The sequence below is a fragment of the Sarcophilus harrisii genome, chromosome 4 (assembly GCF_902635505.1).
Source record: "Sarcophilus harrisii chromosome 4, mSarHar1.11, whole genome shotgun sequence".
NCBI lineage: Eukaryota > Metazoa > Chordata > Mammalia > Dasyuromorphia > Dasyuridae > Sarcophilus > Sarcophilus harrisii.
The window spans coordinates 411,210,898-411,222,168 of NC_045429.1; the positions used below are offsets into that span (position 1 = coordinate 411,210,898).

Consider the following 11,271-nt stretch of genomic DNA (forward strand, 5'->3'; position numbering starts at 1 on the left):
GACGTGGAACTCGGGGGAGGGTCGGCCGGCCGACTGCTGGGCCAAGTAGCCGTCACGAGTGGGGTTACGTGGAGGGGGGCGGGGGGAGGGAAGCACTGGGGAGGGCGCGCGTGTGTGCCGGGAGACTGTGAGACTCGGAGGCCGGACGGCTCGGGGCCGGGGGAGAACTCCGCCGCGAGCCACCGCGCACGTCCCGGGGACCCTGCCTATGAGCAGCCTAAGCATCCTCCCCACCCCTGCCAGGACTACATTTCCCAGCAGGCTGTGCGGGTGGGCGGAGGCGAGAGACAGAGGGCCGTCGGCCTGCGCCACGCCTGCGCGGGGTGCAGGGCGGCCTGTGGGGGGCGTGCCCGCGGTGGGGCGGAGGGGAAGCCGGGGGGGCGCGCGGAGGCGCCGGGGCGGGCGCGCGTCCGTGGCGGTGATGGCGGTGCGTGAACGCGCGGCGGCAGCAATGGCCGCTCTGGAGCGGCGGGTGCCGAGTCTCGATGACTTCGCGGGACAGAGCTGGAGCTCGTGGGTGGAGCGGGCCGACCTGCCCGCGGCCGACGGTGAGTGAAGCCCCCCCCAGTGCCCCGGGGCCCTGGCCGATGCCTCCCCTCCCCCCCTCCCGGCCCCCGCCGGCTGAGGGGAGCCGCCGACGGGAGCCGCCGTCCGGCTCCCCGGCCCCCCAAACAAAGGACCCGCCGGGTCCTAGTGCCCGCCCGCTCCGCCGCCGCCGCGCCCCCGGGTCCTAGCGCCGCCCGGCCCGGCCCGCAGCCCACCCAGCTCCGCCGGCCCGACCTCCGCCGCCCGTCCCCGCCCGCTGTACTGCAGCCTCCGCCCGCCTTCCTCTCCTCCCGCCCGGCCCCCGCTTCCGCCCCTCCCGCGCCCGCCCCCCGCTTCTCTCCGCTTCGGTCCTCTTCCACGTGTTTCCCACGCACCCCGCTTCCCCTGTTCCCCGTGGCCCCCGTGCTCGCTCCTCCTCCTCCTCGGCGCCCGCAGCCCCCCGCCGGCCACCCCCTCCCCGACCTCCGGCGCCGCTGTCCCTCCCCTCCCCCCGCAGCCCCCCGACCCTCGCCGCCCGGGGAGCGAGCGGGACGGCGCTGACTTCCCGTGATCTTTGTCTCGGAGCCCCCAGGAGGCACCTGGCCTTGGCGGCCTTTCGGGGTGACAGCGGGCACCGCACCCCAGAAGAAGTTTGCGAGCGCCAGGTGGAGGAGGAGACCGCATGGAGCAGTCTCTGATGACACTTGTTCTCTTGAGACGTCTCCCCCGCTCCATCCCCTTCTATTATCCCTCCTGCTTGCACTTGACGGACTTTGTAAAGCAAGAATGCACACCCCCCTCACACCCTGCACCCCCACTTCTGGTGATTATATAAGCCTGCCAACAATCCACTTAGCCCCGGGTGGGGGGCAGCGGAGGCAAAGCCCCGAGGGGGACCCTGGCCCACCCACAGCCTGCCCCGCGCCGGCGAGGTGAGGACAGGACCATTGTCACGGTTTGGGCGCATTTGGAACCGGAAATAGAATCAGGCAGTTGACTCAGAATTGATTTTTCCCCCAAGGGACGAGGAGGGGGCGTAGAGGAGGGAGGGGAGTCAGAGTAGGTGGGCTGGGGTGGGGAGAGGCCGGACAGGGCTGCCTGGCGCAGCTGAGAGAGGTGGTCATCCTGTGCCCGGAGCTGCCCGCAGGGAGGGGAGGGGCTTGCCCAGCATGGAGGCAGGAGCCAGGGATCTGGGCAGCAGGGGCTCCCCGTCAGGTCTGCTTCGTCCCTGGCTGGTTGTCCAGTCCGTGTCTGGGGCGGGCTTCCCCGACCCCAGCCCGGAAGGCTGCAGGGCTTTGGGGAGGGCACAGGGCCCCTAGACGGCAGGGGCTCTCTCTGTGTTGGATCAAGGCCGCCTGGGCAGGACCTAGGAGGCCGGGAGGTATGTGTTATCCTGGATAACTTGGAGAATGGCTACTTGGGGCCCAGGGAACAGAATGTGAAAAACGGAGGAGATTCTGAGGTCTGGACTAAAAGTCTCCAGGCTGGAAGTCCTGGTGGGGGAGGGAGAGCAGGCAGCTTTTCCTCTTTAAATGGGAAAACATTCCTTCCAGGAGGTGGGATTTGCCCACAGTCGTCCAGTAAGTCAGCAGTAGAACATGGAATAGAACCTCGTATTGAAAGGAGCTGGTTTTGTCAAGGTGGACGCCCCAAATAATACTGAGCATCCGTAAATATGTGTGGTCTTCCCCCAACCCCTACCCCGAGGGTTCAGGCTCCACTAGCATGGAGAAGAGCATAGAAGAGTCGGGGTCTCTGGACTGGACAGCGGTCACCCAGCATACCGAGGGGCTCCCGAAGAAGGGAAGTGGTGCTCACAGAGCTGTGTGTCTCTCTCAGGGGCTGAGCTGGAGGACAGCAACAAGAATGGGAAGAAGAAGTTGGACGCCATGACCCTCATAAAAGAAGGTGGGCCCCCAGGCAGACCGGCCAATGCGGCCCCCGGGATTTGGGGCAGATTTGCTTGCCTTTCTAGGCCTCAGTGTCCAGATCTGTAAAGTGGTAGAGGTTGGTCTAGACAGTTTTGAGGCCCCTTCACCGTCATTCCTCGTCAAGGAGGCCGGTTTGGGAGCATCGGGTCACGGGGATGATTCCTCATCCAAAGGGAAGAAGTGTGACTGCCGGGCCCCATCTCACATAGCTCGGGAAGCGAGGGGCCTTGTGGGGTGGTCAGGCCTGGGGCTCTGGGGGAGACAGAGCGGGAGCCCAGGGTGATGGGCGCACCTGTTGTTGCAGACATGTCCATCTTTGGGCACTGCCCTGCCCACGATGAGTTCTACCTGGTCGTATGCAACCACTGCAGCCAAGTGGTGAAGCCTCAAGCTTTCCAGAAGCACTGCGGTGAGGGGCTGGTGGGCTGGGAGCACGGGGAGGGAGGGCCGGAGGGGGAGGGAGCACAGGAAGCCATCCGCCCAGAGAGAAAGCAGGGGGGCTGCGGCATGGGATGGAGGGATGACCACATAGCTTGGAGGAAGAGGGTGTCCAAAAGTCAGGGGGTGAGGGCCCAGGACCACACTTGAGACAAGGACCTATGAGCAGGAGTGGAAGGAAGGGGGTGGCCGCTGCCATTCACTCCCGGTTGTTTTGCCCTCTTTTGTGACAGAAAGAAGACACGGGCCCCTCAGCAAACTGTATGCACGAGCTCAGGCCTCTGCCACCTCTCAAAAATGCCACGCAGTAAATGGCCAGGGCCCAGCCTGTGGGGGCCAAGGCCCCGCCAAAGCCTCCTCCAAGGAGAAGGTGCAAGGGGGCCGCGGCAGGGCTAATCACCCGCCCGAGAAGGCACAGAAGGACAACCTCTGGTAAGGAGAGGCTGAGGGTGCCTCGCGGGCTCCTCTCCAGCTGGGATAGAGAGCGGGTCAGGGGAGGAGGTGTGCCAGCAGGCTGGCTGAGGGCACTGCCCTGAGGCCGAAGAAAGAACAACCTGTCCCCACCCACTCCCTTCTGAGTCTGCAGAAGGCAGAGACCCCCCCCTTGAGGATAATGCCTCTGTCTAAGGGAGGCCTTTTCCTCTCTCTTCAGCCTGTCTCCACTCTTTCCTTCCAGCCTCTTCGTGCCTGTGGTGAATTTGGAGAAGATTTCCAGTCTCCCTAAACCTGATGGACAAGGGATCAGAGTGAATCCCAAGCCTCTGACTCCCCATTCCACTTTCCTTGGCCCACCCAGTGGTCTTACTAAGGATGCCCCTGGGAAAACCCCCCCAGCTCCCTCTTCCAAAGAGCTTCCCAGCAAAGGGAACAACGACTCAGTTCTCATCGAGGGGCCTAGCCCCCAGGCCGAGAGTGGTAGCCCCCCAGAGAAGGAGCCCAGTGTTGCCAGGCTTCAGCCCAAGGCCCACAAGAAGATGGCGCGTGAGTTGTTCTTTTGGAGGCAGGAATGACTCGGGTAGGGTGATTCTCCTTTCTTCTCCTGGAGGGGCCGTCCTTAGCTGTGGCAGGTTGGGGAGAATGGAGGGGAGGCCTTAGTGAGAGAAGAGGAGCCACGTGTTGCCTGCCTTGGACCCTTCCCTATCTCCTGCACTCACCGGTCATTTCCAAAGGGAAGGGGTCTTTTTGGCTAGCACAGGTCAGAGCCCTTTGGGGTTACCTTGGTGGCAGCTGAGAGGCTCATACTTTTAACACGATGATGACATGGGCAACGGGATGCCCATCTCTCTCTCCCCTTGCCCTGCTCATTCTGAGGGTACCAGGCTATTGATTTCCCCTCATTAACTAATGCTCCAGGCGCAAGATCCGCTTTTATTTCCTGATAGGTGTTGGTCATACTTCCTCCTGTTTACTTTGGGTTTGGATGCCTGCAAAGGGATCACAGCCTCTCCATTTTCCTGAGTGGAGTCACTGGGTGTCTCCTACCCCCCCAAGCTTGACACTCAGGAAGAGCCAAAAGCAGCTTTAGCCTAAGTCCCATGTTGTTCCTAGGACAGTTGGTGGGGAGACTGAGACCCCCTCACCTGGGGCCGCATGAAGCTATCCTGGGACTGTAGGAGCTGTGCACCAAGTTGAGGCTGCCTGCTCTCTCTCTGCAGGGAAGGAGTGTGATCTGAACAGGCAGTGTGGGGTAGTGAACCCAGAGACCAAAAAGATCTGTACCCGCCTGCTGACCTGCAAGGTATCCTCTGGGGGGGAAGGAGGGGTTGGGCCCAGGCCATGGGGAAGGAAGAGTTGGGGGAAGGCCCAGACCGAGGAGAAGAGCCGGGGTTGGGGCCGTCACTCCAGATTGGGAGAAGACAGAGGGTCAGCAGAGGGACCAGCAGGTGGGAGGATGGTGGTTACCCGAGGCCCCTGGGAGAAGTCAAGCAGAGTTGTGTGGCCCATGCCCCACATGTGTCTTGGGGGTCTGGGGGTCCAGTCTGACACCGCACCTGGAGCACTTACATAGAGCTCCCTCAAACCTCTTTCCAGATTCACTCAGTGCATCAGCGCCGGGAGGTCCAGGGCCGGGCCAAGGACTTTGATGTGCTGGTGGCTGAGCTGAAGGCCAATTCCCGAAAAGGGGAGTCCCCCAAAGAGAAGAGCCCTGGGCGCAAGGACCTGGGCCCCGAGCGCCTCTCTCAGGAGCTGCCCTCCTCGGCCCAGGCAGCGGCCGCTCTGCCTGGCAGCACCTTTACAGCTAGGGCCAAGCAGACCTACCCTTACTGTACACTGCCTCGGTAAGGGCCCGGCCCGACTGCGGGACCCCCAAGAGAGACCCAAGAGAGGATGGGGGGGGGGTGGCAAGAGCCCCTGGGGACACTCAGCATCTGCTGTCTTCCAGGGATCACCCCCCCTACTTTTCAGAGACTTATCAACTGAGGTGTCCTCTCACTAGAGAGGAGGGGGGGAAGAGAGGGGGGAGGGGCAGAGATGGGAGAAGCAGCAAAAGGGTGCTGGTGAGGTGGTCCCTGACGTGGCCCTGGGGTCCAGGCTGATGGTGGCTGTCCTGGCTCTTTTTCATAAAGGGTCCTTTCCGAAGGAAATTTCTAGAGCTTAAGAGTTGGGCTGGGAGCTGTAGGGGATCAGGCGGAAGGGCAACAGGACCCTGTATTTTGGGAAAGAAGCATGGAGCCCATTGCTGTCCTGGATGAGGCCCCCTTTGGAGTTCTGATGGATGATCAGACCAATCCTGTTTTTGGAAGGGACAGGCCCTATAAGGTGGGCGCTCGGTGCCGTCCCTCCCCTCGGGCTCCTTTTGGAGCAGTGGAGTAGGACACATTCCCGTCTCAGGACAGAGGCACCTGGCTTTTCAGGAAGCCCGGCTTTATGAGCAACGCTTAGAGCCGGGGAGAACAGAGAGGGTTTGCTGACAGGCCGGGCACTGGGATTTCTGGAAGTGCCTCTGGAGCAGGGCTTTGGAAGAGGCCTGAGAGTGGTCAGGGCGGCCGGTGTGGACAGCGGGGCCGAGAGGCTGCTCCTGTCCCCTCCTCTGCTGGCTTGGGGAGCTTGTCAGTGCCAGGCGGGCTTTTAGAGACCCGGCTCCCTGTTCTCTCTGGGCCTTCTAGGTCCCGGGTCTCCTCGGAGAGCGAGCTAGATGAAGAAGGCCCCTGTGGCGGCGATCGAGACCCAGGCCTATTTCCCTTCCCTCTGCCTCGGGGTGGGGCCCAGGCTTCCAGCGAGGAGAGCGAGGAAGAAGTAGCGCCTGATGATTTCCACCATGTCCCCGACTGTCATTATGCAACTCGGCCCCCTCGGCCGCAGGCGGTGAGTGCGGGCAGCGGGTGGTGGGCCTTCAATCCAGGGCACTGGCTGTGGAATTGAGCCAGCCCTCCCAGAGCCGAGGGGTTTGCCCCTGTGAGCTGGGTCTTCCTCTTTACTTTTACTGCCCGGTCCACATCCTTCCCTTCCAGTCAGTGAGCACAAGAGTGCGTGTGTGTGTGTGTGCCCCGGCTCGGCCGGCCACGGGGGCCCAGGCCCACTGACTGGCCCCTTCCTTTTATGACATCTAGTTCTGCACCTTCGGGAGTCGGCTGGTGAGCCCTGGCTGTTACGTGTTCAGTAGGCGACTGGACCGCTTCTGCTCGGCGCTCAGCTCCATGCTGGAGCGGCATCTCAGCTCCCACATGTGGAAGTAAGCCCCCGGGGAGAAGCTGGGCCAGAAGTTCTCTAGGCCTCCCCAGTCCATCTGTAGAGAAGACCCCATGGTCTCACCTGATTGCTGCCATTGTTCTTCCCAAGGAGCGCCTGAGTTCTCTGGGGCTTGAATTAGGGGCAGGGCAGAGAAGGGGGGAGAGGCATGGGAGCAGGCGGGAAGAGCAGGGAGGGGGCCTGGCCCTCCCCTCCATACTCCTTCCATCTCTCGCCAGCAGGTGGCAGCAGAGCTTAGCATTTGTGTGCCACTTGAGGTGGGGGTGGGGACCTGGGCTCTGGACTCAGGCCGCCCTCTTCTTCTCCACAGGAAGATCCCGCCAGCCGCAGAGCCCCCGTCCCACCTCCTCGTCTCCCCCCCACCTGTTCCCCTGAGCCCTTCCTCGGCCGGCACCTGCCCCCGCCTTTCCGGCCCCGGTCACAGGCCTCCCTTCCCACCCTCTGCGCCCATCACCAAGGACAACCCGGCCCCTGGCTATCCTGCAGGCTCTCCCAGCGTAGGGGCGGCCTGCAGCCAGGCAGAGTGCATGGGTGGGAGTCAGGCCATCACCTCACCGCTGCCTGCCAACACCCCTTCACCCTCCTTCAGTAAGCTGCCTCCTTCCAAGGCCAGCAAGCTGTCAAAGGGCAAGGACGGGACTGACGTGGAGGCCCCATCCCGCAAGCGGAAGTTGTCCCCCGGCCCTGCAGCCTTCAAACGGACCTGTATCCTGGATCCTCCTGGGAAAGGCAAACCCACGGGCTGCCGAGCCCTCCCTGCCAAGACTAAGCCGGCTCTGGGCATAGGGCTCAATGGGGCAGTGGGACCCCGGGTGAAACGGGCAGGGCCCCTGGACTGTCGGGCCTCCCCACATGCACCCCCAGCACCCGTCAAGGCCTCCCAGCTGGAGAACCGGGGGGGAGCTGGCCATCCAGCCAAAGCTCTACAGCCTAACTGCCTCTCCGAGGAAGAGGCCAAGAAGAGGAAAAACCTGGCCACCTACTGCCGGCCAGTGAAGGCAAAGCACTGCCCCGCGGGGCCCCCAGCGGCCGACGCGGCCTGCTCTGTGCGCAGGAAGAAGCCCAGCCCAGCCTTGGGCTTTGAGGAGAAGTGCACCACCCTGAAGGTACCGAGTGTGCTGGAAGGAGGGGTTTGGGGCGGGGGACGACCAGATCGGGCCCTTCCTTGCCCCTTCCTGTTGGACAAATAACACAAGGGACACTCTTGTATGGGCAAGAAGGGCAGATGGACATGGAAGGGGAGAGGGGCAGGAAAAGGAAGGATTAGAAAGGAGAAGCAACATGGATTCCCAGGGACTCTCTGGAGGGGGGGAGAGAGGGGGTAGTTTGGGTTGTTCCAAGATGTAGTCTTGGTTTGGTGGGCCTGCTCTAGTTCCAGAACCTGGCACAGTAGATGGTGCTTTCCACCTCCTGTCATGAAGGCAGGTGCATCTCTGGGATCAGGGCTGGCCCTCCCTGCAGTGACTGAGAATTGCCTCAGTTTCCTTGGGAAAAGACGCCTGGGTTCTAGGAACTTGAGTCATCCTGGGAGAGGATGGAAGCAGCTTGGGCCATCTGGACAGCCTGGGTAGCCCAGAGAGGGTTCAGGAAGGGCTATCTGCTGGTAGATTTCCATCTGCGGAGGACGGCCTAGCTTAGCCCAGAGTTGTCAGGCTGCCCAGGAACTTGGAGATGACGTGTCCATGGCACTGTGTGTCTGTGCGTCTGCATCATGTACCAGACCGGGTATATGGCAGCCCCATTGCAGCTTCTAATACCAGAATCGGGATTGTTTTCGGGAGGAGGGGCTGTGTGTCTCAGGATTTCTGCTACCTACACTCTGGTCTTCCCGCTCCCTTCCAGCTTCCCATCTTCCCAGTGTGTGCCCACTAGTTCAGGCTTTGCAGAAAATTCTTTGGAAACCTGAAAATGCTTATTATTCACCCGGAGGATTTCTGGGTAAGAAGGGAAAGTATAGACTCCTCAACTCTCCTACCAGGCCTGTCTTTTTGGGGATAACAGGGAGAGGCCAGACGCAGGAGTCCTTGCCAAGGGCTGGTGGCCACGGCTGGGCACCATCAGGTTTCCTTAGGCGGAGTTGCTGCATTCAGGTTCCTGCATCTGTCTCCTTGCCCGGCTCAGGGCTAGGGAAGGACAGGCTCTCCCAGGTCAGTGCTGCTCCCCCCCTCCACGGGTCTTTCTTGCCTCTTGTCTTCCTGCAGTCAAAAGCGCATTAATGAGAAAGTGCCTGCCCACCGCAACGGAGCTGCCAGCGCCTCCTCCCTCTCCAGGATCCAGGCCCCAGGCTGCTGCTGCTGCCGCTTTTTATAACTTTATATTATTTTTTTTAAGAAAAAAAAACTATAAAAATACCTCAAGACTGTCTCCCTGTTCTGTTACTGCCAAACATTCTCACAACAAAACAGAGAAGGGAAAAATGGAAAGATCTCCTTCCTCCCCATGTCTGACCCCTCGGGAGGTGGGAGCACCAAGAGCAGCCAGAGACGGGGTTCAGCCCACTTCAGAGAACTCAGGGGTTCTCCTTGGAGGGGTGCTGGGGACAGGGATGATCCCCTGGCTGGGCTACCCCTCCCCCAGCCCTCTTGGGTGAGGCCTCCTTTGGGGCTCTTCCTTCTGAGCTGCTGCTAGACTGAGGGGGGAAGCTGCGCCCTTGCCCCACAGGTCCCTCTCGGGATGCCCTTGTCAAGCGTCCGGGGAAGGCCCGTGGCCCCGGGGGGGCTGGTGGCTGGTGGCCCCGATCGCGGGCACGATGGACGGCGGGAAGTGGGGGGAGGGCGGCCAGAGGGCTGTGGCATCACCGGGGGCTGACGCTCGGGCCGCGGGGCTGCACCGAGCTGCGCTGTCTCAGTATTTGGAGCCTCGGAGCCAGGGTCTGCTAGGGGAGATGGCCGGGGCCCCTAGGCGGGCTCCCCCCTGCTCCGCGTCTCCTTCCGAGGGCAGGGCGGCGCACTTCTGGGATCGCGGGCCTCTCCCCAGGGCGCCAGGGGGCGCTGCTGGAGACACTGCTGCGCCGCCGGCCGCGTCCCGGGGGAGGAGCCGCTCCCGCCGCGGTCCCTGACGCCACACTCAGGAACCCGGAAGCGGCGTCCCGGCGGCTGGGAGAAGCCGGCCCCCTGTAGCGCGGCCATGCAATCCCCGGCCGTGGGGTCCATTCTGCTCTCGTCTTCGGCCCCCGCCGGGGAGCCCCGGCTGGCCCGCTGGTTGCGCTGTGGCAGCGGTATTCTGGCGCATCTGGTGGCTTTAGGCTTCACCCTATTCCTGACCGTGTTGTCCCGACCCGGGACCAGTGAGTAAGGGTGGAACGGAATTGGATGGGAGGGGCGGGGCTGCGGAAGAAGGAAGGGCCGTGGGGCGGGGCTAACGGGCGAGGGGTGGGGTAAGATAGGTTCCTTAGGGCGGGGCTAGGGAATGAATGAAAGGCGGGCTTCCAGTGGGATGGGGGTACAGAGGGAGGGACGGTGTAGGGGAGGTTCTCGGGGGTGGAGCTACAAAATGAATGAAAATCAGGTTTCCTGTGAGATGAGACCGGGGGGAGGGGCAGGGCAGAGCCGTTCTTTAGGGGCGGGGCCAGAGAATGAATGAAAGACAGGCTTCCATTAGGATGAGGCTAGAGAGGAAGAGACTGGACCGAGCAGGCTCTGGGGCGGGGCCAGAGAATGATCGAAGGAGCGGCTTCCAGTGAGTTGAGGTCAGCGAGGGAAAGGCAGGGCAGAGCAGCTTTGTGGAGGCGGGGCCAGAGAATGAATGAAGGGCTGACTTCCAGTGAGTTGGGGTCAGAGCGAGGGGGCTGACGAGGTCCTTGGGGGCGGGGTCGAAGAATGAATGAAAGACAGGCTGGGGGGGAGGGGGGGGGGGCAAAAAAGGGGGGGGGAAAGAAAACCAGGGGGGGGGAAGGGGGGGGGGGGGGGGAGGGGGGGAGGGGGGAAAGGAAAGGGGGGAAAGGGGAAGGGGGGGAAAGGGGGGGGGGGGGAGGGAAAAAAAAAAAAAAAAAAAAGGGGGGGGAAAAAAAAGGGGGAAAAAAAAAAAAAAAAAAAAAAAAAAAGGGGGGGGGGGAAAAAAAAAAAGGGCAAAAAAAAAGGGGCCAAAACCCCAAAAAAAAAAAGGGAAAAAGGGGAGGAAGAAGGAAGGGGGGAAAAGGAAGGGGGGGAAAAAAAAAGGGGGAAAGGGGCGGGAATAAGAAGGGGGGGGGAGGAAAGGAGGAGGGGAGGAAGGGAAAAAGGAAAAGGGGGGAGAGAGGGGGGAGAAGAGAGCAGAGGAGAGGGAGGAGAGAGAAGAGAGAGAGAGAGGAGAGAGAGGAGAGAGAGGAAAGAGAGAGGACGGAGAGGGGGGGCCCAGAGGAGAGAGGGGGAGAGAGAGGAGGCAGAGGAAGGAGGAGAGAGCGGAGCGGAGAAGAAGAGAAGGGACAGGAGGGGAGAAGGAGGAAGAGAGAGAAAGAGAGGAGAGAAGGGGGGACGGAGGAGTAGGGAAGGAGAAAGGGACAGGAGGGAGAGAGGAAGAAGGAGGTGAGGGAAGGAGAAGGGGAGAGAAGAGGAGGGGGGGGAGAGAAGAGAGGGCGGGGGAGAAGAGAGAGAGAAAGAAAGAGAGGGAGGGGAGGGAGAAGAAAGAGGGAGAGAGGACAGAGAGGAGAAGGGAAACGTGAAGTTAAGGAGAAGGACGGGGAAGGAGGAGAGAAATGAAAGAGAAACAG

The 11,271-nt window shown here is 61.9% G+C and overlaps 2 protein-coding genes across 2 annotated transcripts in view; both read left to right on the plus strand.

The window, feature by feature from the left end:
* The first annotated feature begins 373 nt into the window (after nt 1–373).
* Nucleotides 374–8,915, plus strand: ATXN7L2 (ataxin 7 like 2). Its single transcript, XM_031967222.1, has 11 exons — nt 374–548; nt 2,365–2,433; nt 2,761–2,865; nt 3,128–3,326; nt 3,571–3,875; nt 4,550–4,632; nt 4,926–5,173; nt 6,002–6,200; nt 6,446–6,567; nt 6,895–7,690; nt 8,786–8,915. The coding sequence occupies exons 1-11, from the start codon at nt 422–424 to the stop codon at nt 8,798–8,800; spliced, it is 2,268 nt and encodes a 755-aa protein (XP_031823082.1). The 5' UTR covers nt 374–421; the 3' UTR covers nt 8,801–8,915.
* Nucleotides 8,916–9,646: 731 nt separating this feature from the next.
* The window catches only part of LOC100926148 (cytochrome b561 domain-containing protein 1), a 13,150-nt gene continuing 11,525 nt past the window's right edge, over nt 9,647–11,271 (plus strand). The window contains exon 1 of the mRNA XM_003769735.3: nt 9,647–9,870. Within this exon, the coding sequence (XP_003769783.1) occupies nt 9,711–9,870 (160 nt within the window). The 5' untranslated portion in view covers nt 9,647–9,710. The remainder of the gene's footprint in view (nt 9,871–11,271) is intronic.